This window comes from Typha latifolia, chromosome 12 (genome assembly GCF_019914945.1).
Source record: "Typha latifolia isolate L0001 chromosome 12, TyphaL0001v2, whole genome shotgun sequence".
Taxonomy (NCBI): domain Eukaryota; kingdom Viridiplantae; phylum Streptophyta; class Magnoliopsida; order Poales; family Typhaceae; genus Typha; species Typha latifolia.
This window is the reverse complement of record NC_133097.1, coordinates 9357582-9370816: the sequence shown is the minus strand read 5'-3', so window position 1 is coordinate 9370816 and position 13235 is coordinate 9357582. Positions and strand designations below refer to the sequence as shown.

General features: G+C 35.6%; 1 protein-coding gene across 1 annotated transcript; it reads right to left on the bottom strand.

Moving 5' to 3' along the window:
- Nucleotides 1–2644: 2644 nt before the first annotated feature.
- Nucleotides 2645–10980, bottom strand: LOC140798483 (ABC transporter G family member 28-like). The gene is made up of 14 exons (XM_073152324.1): nucleotides 10678–10980; nucleotides 10489–10562; nucleotides 9895–10173; nucleotides 9377–9440; nucleotides 9139–9285; nucleotides 8948–8982; nucleotides 7838–7911; nucleotides 6225–7084; nucleotides 5750–6046; nucleotides 4923–5393; nucleotides 4627–4775; nucleotides 3759–4048; nucleotides 3540–3664; nucleotides 2645–3007 (listed from the first exon to the last, which is right to left on the bottom strand). The coding sequence occupies exons 1-14, from the start codon at nucleotides 10908–10910 to the stop codon at nucleotides 2851–2853; spliced, it is 3255 nt and encodes a 1084-aa protein (XP_073008425.1). The 5' UTR covers nucleotides 10911–10980; the 3' UTR covers nucleotides 2645–2850.
- Between the last annotated feature and the right edge of the window lie 2255 nt (nucleotides 10981–13235).

Here is a 13235-nt window from a genome sequence, read left to right as displayed (position 1 = left end):
GCAAGATATCATCAGATTCAACAAGAATTCGAACGTAGATCCAGAGGTATAACGCCGTACAGGTCGTTGATGCAAAAGTCATAGTTCTTGGCGATATTAGTCGCGACGTCGTCGGTGAACTTCTTAAGCTTGTCTTGCAGGCTCTGCATGGCAGACTGGATCGGAGGCGAAGGACCGCCGGCTAGCTGGCCATGTCCGACCGGCAGGCGAGCCGAGAAGAAGAAGAAAAAAAAGAAGAAGAAGAAGAAGAAGGCCACAAAGGGAGCCGGTTGGGTCCACTTGTTACTCATTGAAAAAGAAAAAATGTTATCAAGGATGAGGAGATTACCAAGCTGTGTAAAAAGACTAGAGCTCTGAAAAAAAAAATTGATAGAGAATGGAAATAGAATAAGTACATAGAGAGATATATTTTTCAATGCTCATTCTTTTGTAAGGAAAAGAAGTATAAACAGAGAAACAAGGAGAAGGAATGAATTTAATATATAGGACACTCCGAAGGCAAAACAAGGAAAGGGAATTTAATAAAACGACACTCCTGAGGAAAAACAAGGAAAAGGAATTTAATAAAACAAGGAAGAAGAGAAGGAAAAAAAAAGAAAAAATTCGCTTGTCAATGTCAACGTCATTGTCATTGTCAACGGCTACGAATTCAGCCAATTGGCATATAGATTTGGAGTTTTTTTGACCAAGCTACTGCTACAGCCTGCATGATATAAATAATTATCAAAGCATTACACCTTTAAATTTTATTACAAAGATTAATAATTCGATAATATAAATTTATATGTCAATATACTGAAAATTTATTTTTTTCCTATAAATAAAATGCTTAACTCAGAAAGCGATAAAATAAAATTTAAAGCGCTAGCTTTGTGGGACAATAATTTACTTGAAGCACTGTCCAGGATGACGTTCATAAATCATCATCATGGAAAGCATTTTAACTTAGTAAAACTCTCTGTGAGAAGGCATTTAATTACTAACTTAAACCCTTAATTACTTCTTTCGCCTTTCTACACTTAAATATTTCTTCCTCTTCTCTCTCACACCCTCTTGCTATGAACGATATTCCATGCATGGCTTTCCGACGGTCAACTTAGACTCGGTTTCCATGGCTTCTCAATGATTTATGCAGCACTAGCTTCCCGACAACTGCCTTTCTCTCTCTCTCTCTCTCTCTCTCTCTCTCTCTCTCTCTCTCTCTCTCTCTCTCATAGTCCGTCTCCCCCTCTCTTTCACAATTTATGGAGTGGCATTGTTGATGGAATTATTGTGACGCATTGTTATAATTTTTCATTCACTGCAAAGAATTTGGTAATTTGATGAATCGTTCTTCTAGATGTGATCTGGGTAAGCATTATTGTATTTGTTGATTAAGTAAAACATTGTTCTACGCGTGATTTGGGTAAGCATTTGTTGCATTGTTTTAATTTGATTTGGATAATTTCTAGTTACATATCATATATTGTAGGTAGTTTGTAAGGTTTGGATGTTTTTGGACCATTTTCTAGCTTTTATTCATTGCCACAAAGGATGCATTAATACTTGATTGCTGCCTCTTCTCCAGTATTTGGTACTTTTTGTGCTGAAAATATTGATTACCAACTATAGGGAAGTAAGTGAGTAGCAGAAGGGAGACAAATAAATTTGGCTTCCTGAATGAGATTTAAAGATTGGGGTAGTTGTTGGGATGAATAGGTTGTGGGAAATTAAGATGAGAATAATTGGTAATTTGGTACATGAGTTTGATTAGGTATATAGTGATGATGGCTGGATAATTATAATGATTTATCTTAATCAAGGTGGAATTACAAGGGTATTGTCAAAGCCATCAATCTCTTTATTTATTTAGTTTTTTATTTGGTCTCGGTTTTGACTTTATTTTTGTACAACTAATGAGCTATGACTTGACAGTATGTTTGACCTATCATTAATCATATAGCCTTTTAATTTAACTTATCATTAACAAAATTTCACTCCAGGATTAAGTTTGACCCGAGAACTAATTTTTAGAATTTGAGATAATTGTTGTCTTGTCATGTTGCTCTATGATTTCATATTAATTGCATAATCCTGATAGCAACCATGTAAGACTTTAAACGGTTATCGATCACTTGAGGTTATCAGAATACTATTACTACCATTGATGAAATTTAAAAAAGAATAAGTTTATATGGAATGGTCTTCAGTAGTGAAAAAAGTGAAATTTCCTGTAAGATGCTTTCTGTATCAATTCTAACACATAAAAAGTGATAGATATAGTTCCAAGAATATTATAAACAGTAGTAAGAGGGACTTGTGGAGGATTGAATTCCCATTAGTCCCTCGTACATTCAAAATTTACAGAAACGAAAATAGAAGAAGGTAACCAATCCTCTAACACAACAAAGAAAAGGATACGAGCTTAGCGACAGATCATCTCGCGCTAGGAAGGAGGAGAAAATGAGAGAGAAAGAAGAAGAAAAGAAAACGAGGGAGATCTCTCGTGGCAGGGATAGGTTAATAAAATCATGTCAACGCAAATGGTCGGCACACTGAAAGAAATTGACATAGCCATGGAATTCGATAATTTTACTAGTGTAATAGTCGTAATTTAGAATCAATATGGAAATCAACAAGTTCTTCCATGATTTCTCAAAAAAAATAAGGAAAGAGAGAACTTTAAATTCCATATCATCACATACTGTTGTCAATTTTCACTATAAATCCCTGTCTGATTTCTGTGGGAATTTTTACATCTCGTATATATAAAAAAAATCATCCTATAATTAAATTATGTACATGATTATAAGAAAAAGAAAAAGAACGAAAAGAAAAGGATCTAGAAATGAAGCTCTTGGATATTCACACTCACTTCTTTGTAAGTTTCAACAAACAAATGAAAGCAATGAACCTAAAAACAGCACCATAGAGGAAAAGCACTGCTATGGAAAGACCCCAGTCATTAATGTTGAATCGACTTTTCAGTAGAACACCACACCTAGTTATCATCCATACACCAGAATACCTGCAGGAAAAAAAAACACAACGCAAAATATGAGCTTGTATTTATCTAAATCTGCATAGAACATCATGTGGTTTATGCATAATAAAGAAAATAAAAAGTCTCTCATTAAAACAACAAAATAAAGTATGTTATTCAGTATATGTGACCCTGAAATGGGGTTTACATGCACTTAATTAAAAAGTAAATGTGTTAATCTTGACTGTTGTGAACTGCTGCGAGTGAAGGCTTATTAATGACTAGAAGGCTAAATATGGATAAGGAAATTGTACAAGGTTGCTTCTTTTCCATTTGCCTGCTCAGTGATTTCACTATTTCTGCCGGATGTTTTTGCTTGAATCCAGAATATTTCAAATGATTGTCAATGGGTTAAGAGCAGAGAGCAAAAGAATCTCAAAACTTGCAGATTCATCTAGTTTGCATAAGTTAATACATAACATGTGAACATTTTGGTAAAATAAAGTATAGTATCCACATAAAAAGCTTTGTAGATATAAAAGCATAATTTTTCAAGTAGAAAGACCAAGTATTAAACCTTTTGGCAGTTATAATAATGAATGCTTCCACTGCCCATTTTGGGTAGCATAAGTTTGTTAGAAATTTGGGACTGCTCTGTTGAGTAGATAGGAGAGTCAGAACAACAGGTAGTAAAGCAGACCACTGCAAGACAACAAAATTGCCTCCATGTCAGAAAGAGAACCATTGCCTGCAAAAAGATGATAATAGGAAAAGGAATTAAGATTCTTATGCTTACCAATTGGGCTGAAGCTGGTTGGAAGCAAATAGCAAAAGTGTAACCGATACCAGTTACACAGTATACGAGTGCAATCAAAACTATATAGTTGTCTGCAAATGATGATCTTGGACTGTTGAAAAAATAGTACATCGAAAGATAAAATATGGGCTTGACGACTGTGTTGAAATGATCAATTGTATCTTTTGAGAGAAAATAAGCCAGTGTGCTCATGCCAGATTCTCTTTCTCTCTGATATTCCAACCTGTCAACTGAGAACGATCTCAAAGCTCCAATTTGGCACAGAAGAGCTGCAAATTTGAACTAGTAAGACTTTGGACTGAAATAAGTTGAATTTTGGACTCCTAATCTTTTCAGGCTAGAAGAGTCTGTTCAAACCAAAATGACAATTCAAAGGCTATAAACAGGAATGACACAAAGTACATAGAAGAGGCTGATGGAATAGTACAAGGAAATATATAAGTAATTACTTGTTTGTGAAGCAAATCTGAAAACATGCAAAATTCTCGAAGCTGAAAAGCATGTTTTACTTGCACAGCAGTCAGTACAGATAAAAGTTTGAGCTAATTATGCAGATCAATAAATAGCACAGATAGAAACTACTAGCAAAACTGTTTTAGTTTTACAAAAATACTGTATTTTGCAGAGGAAAAGATGATGACACTCTAAAATATAGCTAGCGGCAGAAACAAGCCAAAACGCAGTTCAACAATCCCATGCTCATATTGCTTGAAGTTGGACACTTGGATCTAGATCAGATTGGAAGTAGCCATGATGCTATAACAGACATATATAAATTTCTAACATTATTAATCTATTATCTAGTGCATGACAAATGAAGAATAAAAGGAAAGGGTTGCAAACTTACAAACAGCAATGACAGTGTATACATAACCAGCTGCTCCAAATGATTCATCACTCACTTTAGCAATTGTTCCTAAGCAAATTCCGGCAAGACCTAGTATCAGAAAATCAATTGCTTGTAATCTAGCTTCACGTAGACGCTGCTTAGTTACCCTGCAAGAAAGAAAGAGGTTATCAATACATAAACATGGTCCCAGTTAAACAACCTAAACATTTTTATATGCAACGTGTCTGGTTACTCTGATAGATAGAGAATCAGATAAATGGTAGCAACAAAAGAGACTCAAAAAAAGAATTTACCTTCCCAAGTAGTATCTATATTGCGTCAAAATACTTGGTGTTCTTCTGTTGGTTAAATCATTAGATTTTGACAAACTGGACTGCTCTTGACCCCCGGTGCAGCTGATATTTCCAAATAATTCACCAGCAACAGATTGCATATTAGATGTAGACCTGGCAGAATTTGGTTCACTATTCCTCACTGATTCATCCATTTCCTTCAAATCATCTTGCATATCAGGAGGTACTTCATATCCATTATGCAGTATCCATTGCAATGGCAGCTGTTTACGAGTAACAGATGTACTTGTGCTTGGCTTTACTATGCCTTCCAAAATGTCAATAAAATAGTCTGGAGGATTCACACGGTCAGGGACATTGATTCCCAGGCCTGCAAAGTATTCTTCGACTTTGTTCACTGAACCATGATATACAATTAGGCCTCCTTTGGCCAGAAGGATCAAATCATCAAATGTCTTGAACAAAGAGTAGCTGAGCAACAAGTATTTTCACGTCAGATTCACAAATAGTTATACATGGATATGCAGAAAGCTTAAAGAGAAGACCAAGAAAATTCTTATCCGCTAGTTTTAACAATTAAGGATAACCTTAGGATGTATGATTATCAAAAGATCTACTTAATGTAATGATTGCTATACTTCCAGATAGTTACTAGAAACATGGAAGGCATCAAGTAACTGTTCATAAATTTATTCAACCTAGTGATTCCATGATATCAGTATCAGACTTAACTAACTTTGTTAGTACAAGAATATCAATGTTAAGGAACATAGATATTTATAAAGGCTATAAATTAGAGATCTCATTACTATGGATCAGGGAACAACCTGGGTTGGTGAACCACCATGCAAATGTTTACACCTTCAAGTGCCTCACGACGAAGAGCTCTTAACAGAAGCTGCGAAGAAGCACTATCCAAACCCGATGTTGGTTCATCCAGTATCAAAAGAGATGGTTCCATAACCATTTCTAATCCCACATTTACACGCTTCCTCTGTCCTCCAGAAATTCCACGCTTCTCTACTGTCCCAACCAAGGAACTTCTTACTGGTTCCAGGCCTAAGGACTCGATAACTCTTTCCACAACAAGAACTTTGTCAGCTTTGGGCATGCCTGCAGACAGTCTAAATTCACAAGGCAGGAAGGATTAGTAGAAGAGAAGAGCTAAAAACATAATAATGGGCAAGAATGAATTATAACATAGAAAAGGAAGAAGAGATTCATAAATTTCATGGAATGAAATCAATAAATGATTGTCTTAAAAACTAAATGAATATTTGGTACTTGAAAATATGCTTATACCTGCACTTGGCACTGAACCAGAGATTCTCCTCCACCGTCAAGTTTCCATGAACTATATCATCTTGTGGCACAAAACCAATGATTTTTTTATATGAACGAATTGGTTCAACTTTCCCATTTACAAGAACCAGACCAGTCGTTTTGCATCCAGTTGCCTTCCCGGACAGAGCATTAAGAAATGTAGTCTTCCCTGCTCCAGATGGGCCCATAACAGCAGCAATCCTACCAGGCATAAGTTTTCCTGTTATAGACCTTAGAAGCTTTTTTGTTCCCAAAGTTAGAGTTAGGTCCTTGAAAGCAACCTCAAGCATAGGCCTTCTGGCTTTATTTTCTGTAGCCAAGGAAATAACTCCAGAGAAAGTAAAGTTTTTCTTTTCCTGCTGCAGAGCCTTCTCCATTTCAATTTGACCATATGCATACTTGAAGATTTGAGTACGAGTATGCTTGTGTTTACCTTTGGCTACATCTTTTTTCGACTTCTTACCTCCAATTTCCAGATTAAAATCTTCATCACTATGAGCATCCTCTTCAATTGAATGCATCACCTCATTAGTATAATTCGGTTCAATATTGTTAGAGGTGGATAATTCTGATAAATTCAAAGGATGACCAACATCCTTCAAGAAATCTTGCTGCTTAATGGGCTTCCTTTTAGAAAATGTCCGAGAAAGTTGTGTTTGAACATCATTTACATGCCTCATAGCGATATCCTTTGCTCCTTTCCATCTCTCACGGGCCACTACAGAATCTTTAGCCATCTTGGCACCTGCTTCCCTGGACTTGGATTTCCTTTTCTCACGGTAAGTGAGAAATTGATCGGAGAAATTATATATTACCAGCAGTAACAAGCTGAATGCAACCTAAAGGAAAGAAGCAAACGCACACTCTATAAGTCAAAGGTCATTAAATTACTTAATGACATCTTTATTTCATCTGGTTCCTTGTAAACTAAGAATAAGGAAGTTGCTAACTGGTTTAAATCTAAAGAATATGGAAAATGGACTATTGTATTGATGCTCTATTGTTGACAAATTCAAGTATGAGTATCTTCTATGATTAAGGAAACAGGAAACTTATTAGATAGACCATAAAGAATAAATTACAGGTCCTTCATTGTTTTGTACTAAATTTATGTGTCGCACATAGGGCTTCCTATTTCAAATGCAGGATCTTAGAGGGAAAAGGTCATGCCATCTTGGCCAGGCCATTGGAAGGTTTTAATGACTTGACAGCGCGTCATCAAAATTTGTGTTCCCCAGACTTACCATCATACTAAGTGATGTTCTCAACTTGATGTATCTTATAATTTTAAGAAGAAAAAATTATGTACTACGGAATAGTAAAAAAAATTATGTACTACGGAATAGTAAAATCAAGAACCATCCAATGATTTGATGTGGATTCATATGTTTCAAACATTTAACGACACATTGACAGCCTTAAGTAATTTGCCTCAGAGATGAGGAAAGCCAGGAAAACTCCATTACTTTCCACCTTGCAGAACAATATGTGGGAACTTCCAGAGGTTCCCCAATTAGGACTAGTATTTAATATCTAAAAAACAATTTCACTAAATGGGGAAAAAATATCAGAAAAAAATCAAGAATACTTACAATCAGTAAAGCACCAACTATGGTGAGATGTTGTTTTGTGGAGTTAGGTTTGCATGAGTCTTTCCTGAAGCATTCTGCAAGTTTGCAAGTTCAATAGGAGCATTATTAAGGCATTCTGGCTTCTGAAAAAATATTAAACCAAACGGAACCAATTATCAATTACATAACATTCTACCAAGAAAAATGGATGTTCAATTATCTATGATCATTTGCACCAACATACTTAACATCACTTGGAGCATTATTGAGGTATGCTCTAACTCATGAATGGCCATGCCAACCGGCACGGGGCATGCCGGCGGCGTACCAACATGTGGCACGAGGGATGCCACACAGCACCCCTCCTAGCAGCTTTGCGGCTCGCAACTCTCGGCGGCTCACTTGCCGTGCTCATCGCTCGCTTGCAGCACTCGTGGCCATCGTCTGCCCAACTTAATGCCTCAATGACTATTGCTTATGTGACCGGTTCCCCAAAAATTTAACATCACAAGAAAATCATGAACAAAGGCTTCCCTGTAGGCATGAAGCCATTTGTAATAGTTTTCCTAGACCTTCGTAAAGAACAACCCATGGCACAAAAAAATGTCCAAATCTTCTCCTAGATTTGAGAAGAGACTTCCTAATAAATCTCCTCCTGTAGCACAAACATGTTCTACTGGTGATTGGAGAATTAGTCTCTGCTTAAAAGATAAAGAATCTATAAGAACCCATTCTAAGATTTATATAGAGTTGGCAAAGACAATGAAAAAGAACTGACAAAGATCAGTATTTCCCAGTTCCCACAGATTCTGTATTAGGATCATCATGATACTTAGCATCAACCCTACAGATTTGCATGTAGCACAACAGTGACTTATCGACATCGATGTAAGGGAGCAGAACAATTAATAAATACTTCTTATATTGACGGTACAAGATCTTGCTAGTGCAGATGCAACTCAAGCCACTTTAGACACACTAATAAAGTAATAATGCAGCACGATGTGGTGAACTATGTCGGACATGCCACTGTGCACATAGCTTACTGGTAGCTGATCACAAAGTATGAAATGATCGTCAATTTGAGGTACTACAAATGAAATTGGATTTAAATTAGAGAAAGAAGCATACTATTTTCGTGAGTGGTACCCATCCTGCAATAGTGTCTGCAAGATATAATAGAAGCCTGTTAGAGAAAAAACAGAACAGAAGCATCAATAGATTACTAGATCAGATTCTAAGTCTAATGCATAATCATATATAGTGCAATTGACATAAATTACTAATTAAAGTATATTACACAGCTAGGATAGAAACTATACCCACTACTACAATTAATTTTCTGGATTGTGCTTGGGCAGTAGGATCCTGCTGGGCAGAATATTTCAGGAGCACTTCCGACATCAGCCCATTTATCTGCAGTGCCACAAGTATGGTTTGGTTTTCCTGCAGGTAGCTGGTAATTGTATCTGCCAAAAAATTACCAGAACTAATTCATGAAGCAATGTCATAATTACCAAGATATCAGATTGAAGCATGAAAAAGATATAGTCATCTTACGGGTCACAAACACCAGTTGTTTCATTTAGTGTTGCGAGAGGGCAATAAGCACCCAGCGGACAAGCTTCATCAATGAGGGAAAAGAAAAAAAAAAAAGAGTATGTCAATAAAGTTTCAAGAGAGAGTACGAGGCACTAAAACCAATAATCTGACAAATAGAAGAAAAGAAGATACTAGAATGATGAAGCCAGAAAAATATCTGTCCAAGACGATACTAGAATTGGGGAAGTCCTTAGGACTTAAGAACACAGGTATCATGCGCAAGTATCAGCAAAATTTGGATTACTCTACAGGCTAGTTTATCAAACTACATTCAGATTCTAGTATTCTTAACAAACATAATCTCTCTTTTGTACGTAAATTCTTCAAGTAGCATCTTCTACAAGCTCAAGATTCAGAAACTAAACTTCTAATTTCGAGTTGTCATCCCAATTACCAAGAAATTGAACCTTTCTTGCCTCTTGTCCAAAGTTATTATAAACTGCAATATGAGCTTAAATATTGGATAGAATACTCACGAATCATGCATGTAATGCCACTAGGACAAAAGAAACCCTCGCAGCAAGGGCGACAACTGAGAGTTCTCGGCGGCAAATGGTCTGAAATATCCTGGGGATCGACTTGATCTCCGTTAATGCTGCAAGCCCATCCTGGCTCACACCCAGGAACCCAAGACGTCAAGTTACAATTGTTATTAGGCTTCAAGTGGCTTGTCTTCTTCCCACCCTCACTTCCGTACAAGCTACTGAAGTAGAATTTGATCTCTGGCTGCGTGCACAAACGCGCCGTAAAATCCCCTGTCGATCCATTTGCCAACAAAAAAGAAAAAGATTAAAATTATACCATGTGACATTATCAAAGAGGCATTACAACAAACAATTCAAGGACGCAAATATTAATGAAAAATTAACCCCAATTCGAACAGAAACGGGCCGCCTCACGAGGCCGGCCCAATTTAGAGTCCCTATGTAACGATCCAATTTAAGGCATTGCATCCAGTGTTAAAAACGCAAAATTCCACGATCTATCAACAACAAAAAAAGTATAACAAATCCTAAAAAAGAATCAAAATTAACATAACATTTTGCAAGATTTACATATATAGCTCATACCATTTGTTTTCATGCAGTTAACCACAAAGCTTGGATCGGACGTAAAATTAAAGGCATCATTCAAGTCCTTCTCCCTGTACACATCCAGCACCATATATATATATAGATATAGTTTACGAATGATTAATAATCCAACAAGAATTAAAACATAAAGAGAGATAGAGAGAGAGAGAGAGCTAAAAGCCATACGGGTCATTGATGCAAAAGTCGTAGTTCTTCGCGAGATTATTCGCGATGTTGCTGGTGAACTTCGCAAGCTCGTCTTCTAGACCCTGCGTCGCAGACTCGACCGGAGGCGGTGGGCCGCCGATCCGCTGGCATTGTCCGACCTGCAGCCGGGCTGACAAGAAGAAGAAGAAGAAGAAGAAGAAGAAGAAGAAGGCAGCCGCGAGGGGAGGTGAATGGGCCCACTTTTCGCGCATTTGGAAAGAGATGATCAAGCAGCAGGTGATTACGAAGCTCGAAGAGATTGAAAAGCTCTGAAGAGATTCTTTTGAATAGGAATGGAGATTTAAGAAGATTATAGTCTCTCTCGAGAGTCTCGGTCTATGGCTTGTGAATTGCGATTTAAAATATAATTTTCGATAGAATAATTTAATGGTTTAATAATTTTAAATTAGAGCAACTCTCTTTGCGGAAATGTCATAGAATGTGCACCTAATCACAGTGACCTTTCCTCGATTTTGATAGCATCTGCAATGTGCATGCATCTGGTCAAAATTATTAGGTGCGAAAATTGCTCGAATAAATCAACCATATAATCCAAGGAATTGCCTCTTTGCCTTGTCCTTTTCTAATTATACTTTTTTCTTTCTTGGTTTTATTTTTCATTAAGCTCTTTAACAAGGATTGACTCGTATTTAGTTGACCAAAAAAAATTATGACATCTAATTAGATAAATAATACTCTGATGGTTTCTGGGTATATTGTTTTGTTTGAGAGTATTCCAGTCTGAATTCCAGCAGCTTAGTTTAATTAGAACACCATTAAATTTATAATTATCTACAAATATCATAATAGAGATTAAAACTAATTAGCTTGAATAACTAAAGACCTGCTCAAATAGATCACGCAATTAGGTGAAACCCTCAAGAAAAGCCAACTCTATGTCAAAGCAGTAATTAAGATTTAATTTCTCATGCAGTGGAATGTGATTACTTAAGAGAAATAGTCAAACGTAGATGAAGCAAAATGATAGAGTCTAAAATACGCATTTTTAATTGGTCATCGCTATTTTTTATATTATAACAAGTCAAAGGAAACGTTTTAGTTGAAGAGGTCCTCCAACTTGTGCTTATATATCTTTTATTTGTTATAATGCTAAAGTTTGGTTCATGTTGTCCAATTGCTTTCATAAGGTGCCATGTGGCACCCTATCCAATAAATACCTCTAGTTGTATTATAATCCAATAGTATATATATATATATATACACTTGCATCGTGTTGAAATATTTACCTATATGCCACTGCATATATGGTATTTGACTTTATATCTTGAAACCTCTTATATTTTGGCTAGATGTTCTTTTACTAGATTTTTTTTCTTAACCTAAGAAAAATTAAATGAACAACTAAATAAGTATTTAGGAGATTTTTTATAAATATAATGGGCCATGACAACCCAAGAAGCCCAAATTGAAAGGGCCTGAGTCGGTTCACAATATAGCCTCGGTTTGAGTTAGAATTGGGCCTGAAAAGTTCTTATTGGGCCTTAGGCCTTATATCTGTTAATAGACTGCTGGGCCTTACATTTCTTGATGGGCTGGGATCATCTCTAATGGATAGCTCAATATTTGAGCCCAGAAACTGACAATATGGAGGGCTATATTATTTATTACTTATTATTATAATATAATATTTTGTGATATTTATTATCTAGTTTAGAAAATAAAATTTTAAAACAATTTAATACTAGAATTCATTTTGAATGTCTAAACAAGACTTTTGTAACAGTAATATTTTATTTTAAAATTAATTAGCAAAACTAAACAGAAAAAAAAAAAAGAATACAGATGAAATTTAAAAGTTATTTACATAGTAATTTTGTAATTTAAAAGTATAACATTGATACTCCAAAAATTCCTCCCATACTCCGATTTGAAACTACGAGCTTCAAATTTAGAGATTTGAAGCTTACTTCGAGATACTCTAATGTGTTTGATGGGAAGTGAACTTTTCTAGAGTGTATATAGATATATGTGTGTATAAATATCGATGTTAAGAATATATAAAGAATAAAAAATATTAGAGGGGTATTCATATATAAAAAAAAAACCAAAATATAATATTATAGAGCATGCATGTCATCACCGACTTCTTACAACCTAACTGGCTAGATTACCAAATTATTTACTAAAGTTGCTTACCCACATATATCTACTGTGATTCCAAGTCTACGTATGGAATCATCAAAGCTATTTTATAATACTACTACTTGGACATCATTTTAGATATATTAATATCCAAATAGATTCATGAATCTAACATTTGCCTCATAGTTTCTACAAACGTGTAGCCAAGTTTAATCTATGGATATAACGAAAAATATACGTATAGCTTCTTGCGGATTGGATGTTTGCTTGGTCGTGAGAGGAAGTCATGCATTAGGAGTTAATATTTTTTTAGCATTTTCTCTTCTTTGACATAATGGAGAGAGGAGAAGTTAAAATAACACTCTAATCTTATTACTAAAATTTAGGGGATATAGAAAAGAAAGGAATGGAAGCATAAGTGTCATTCGATATAC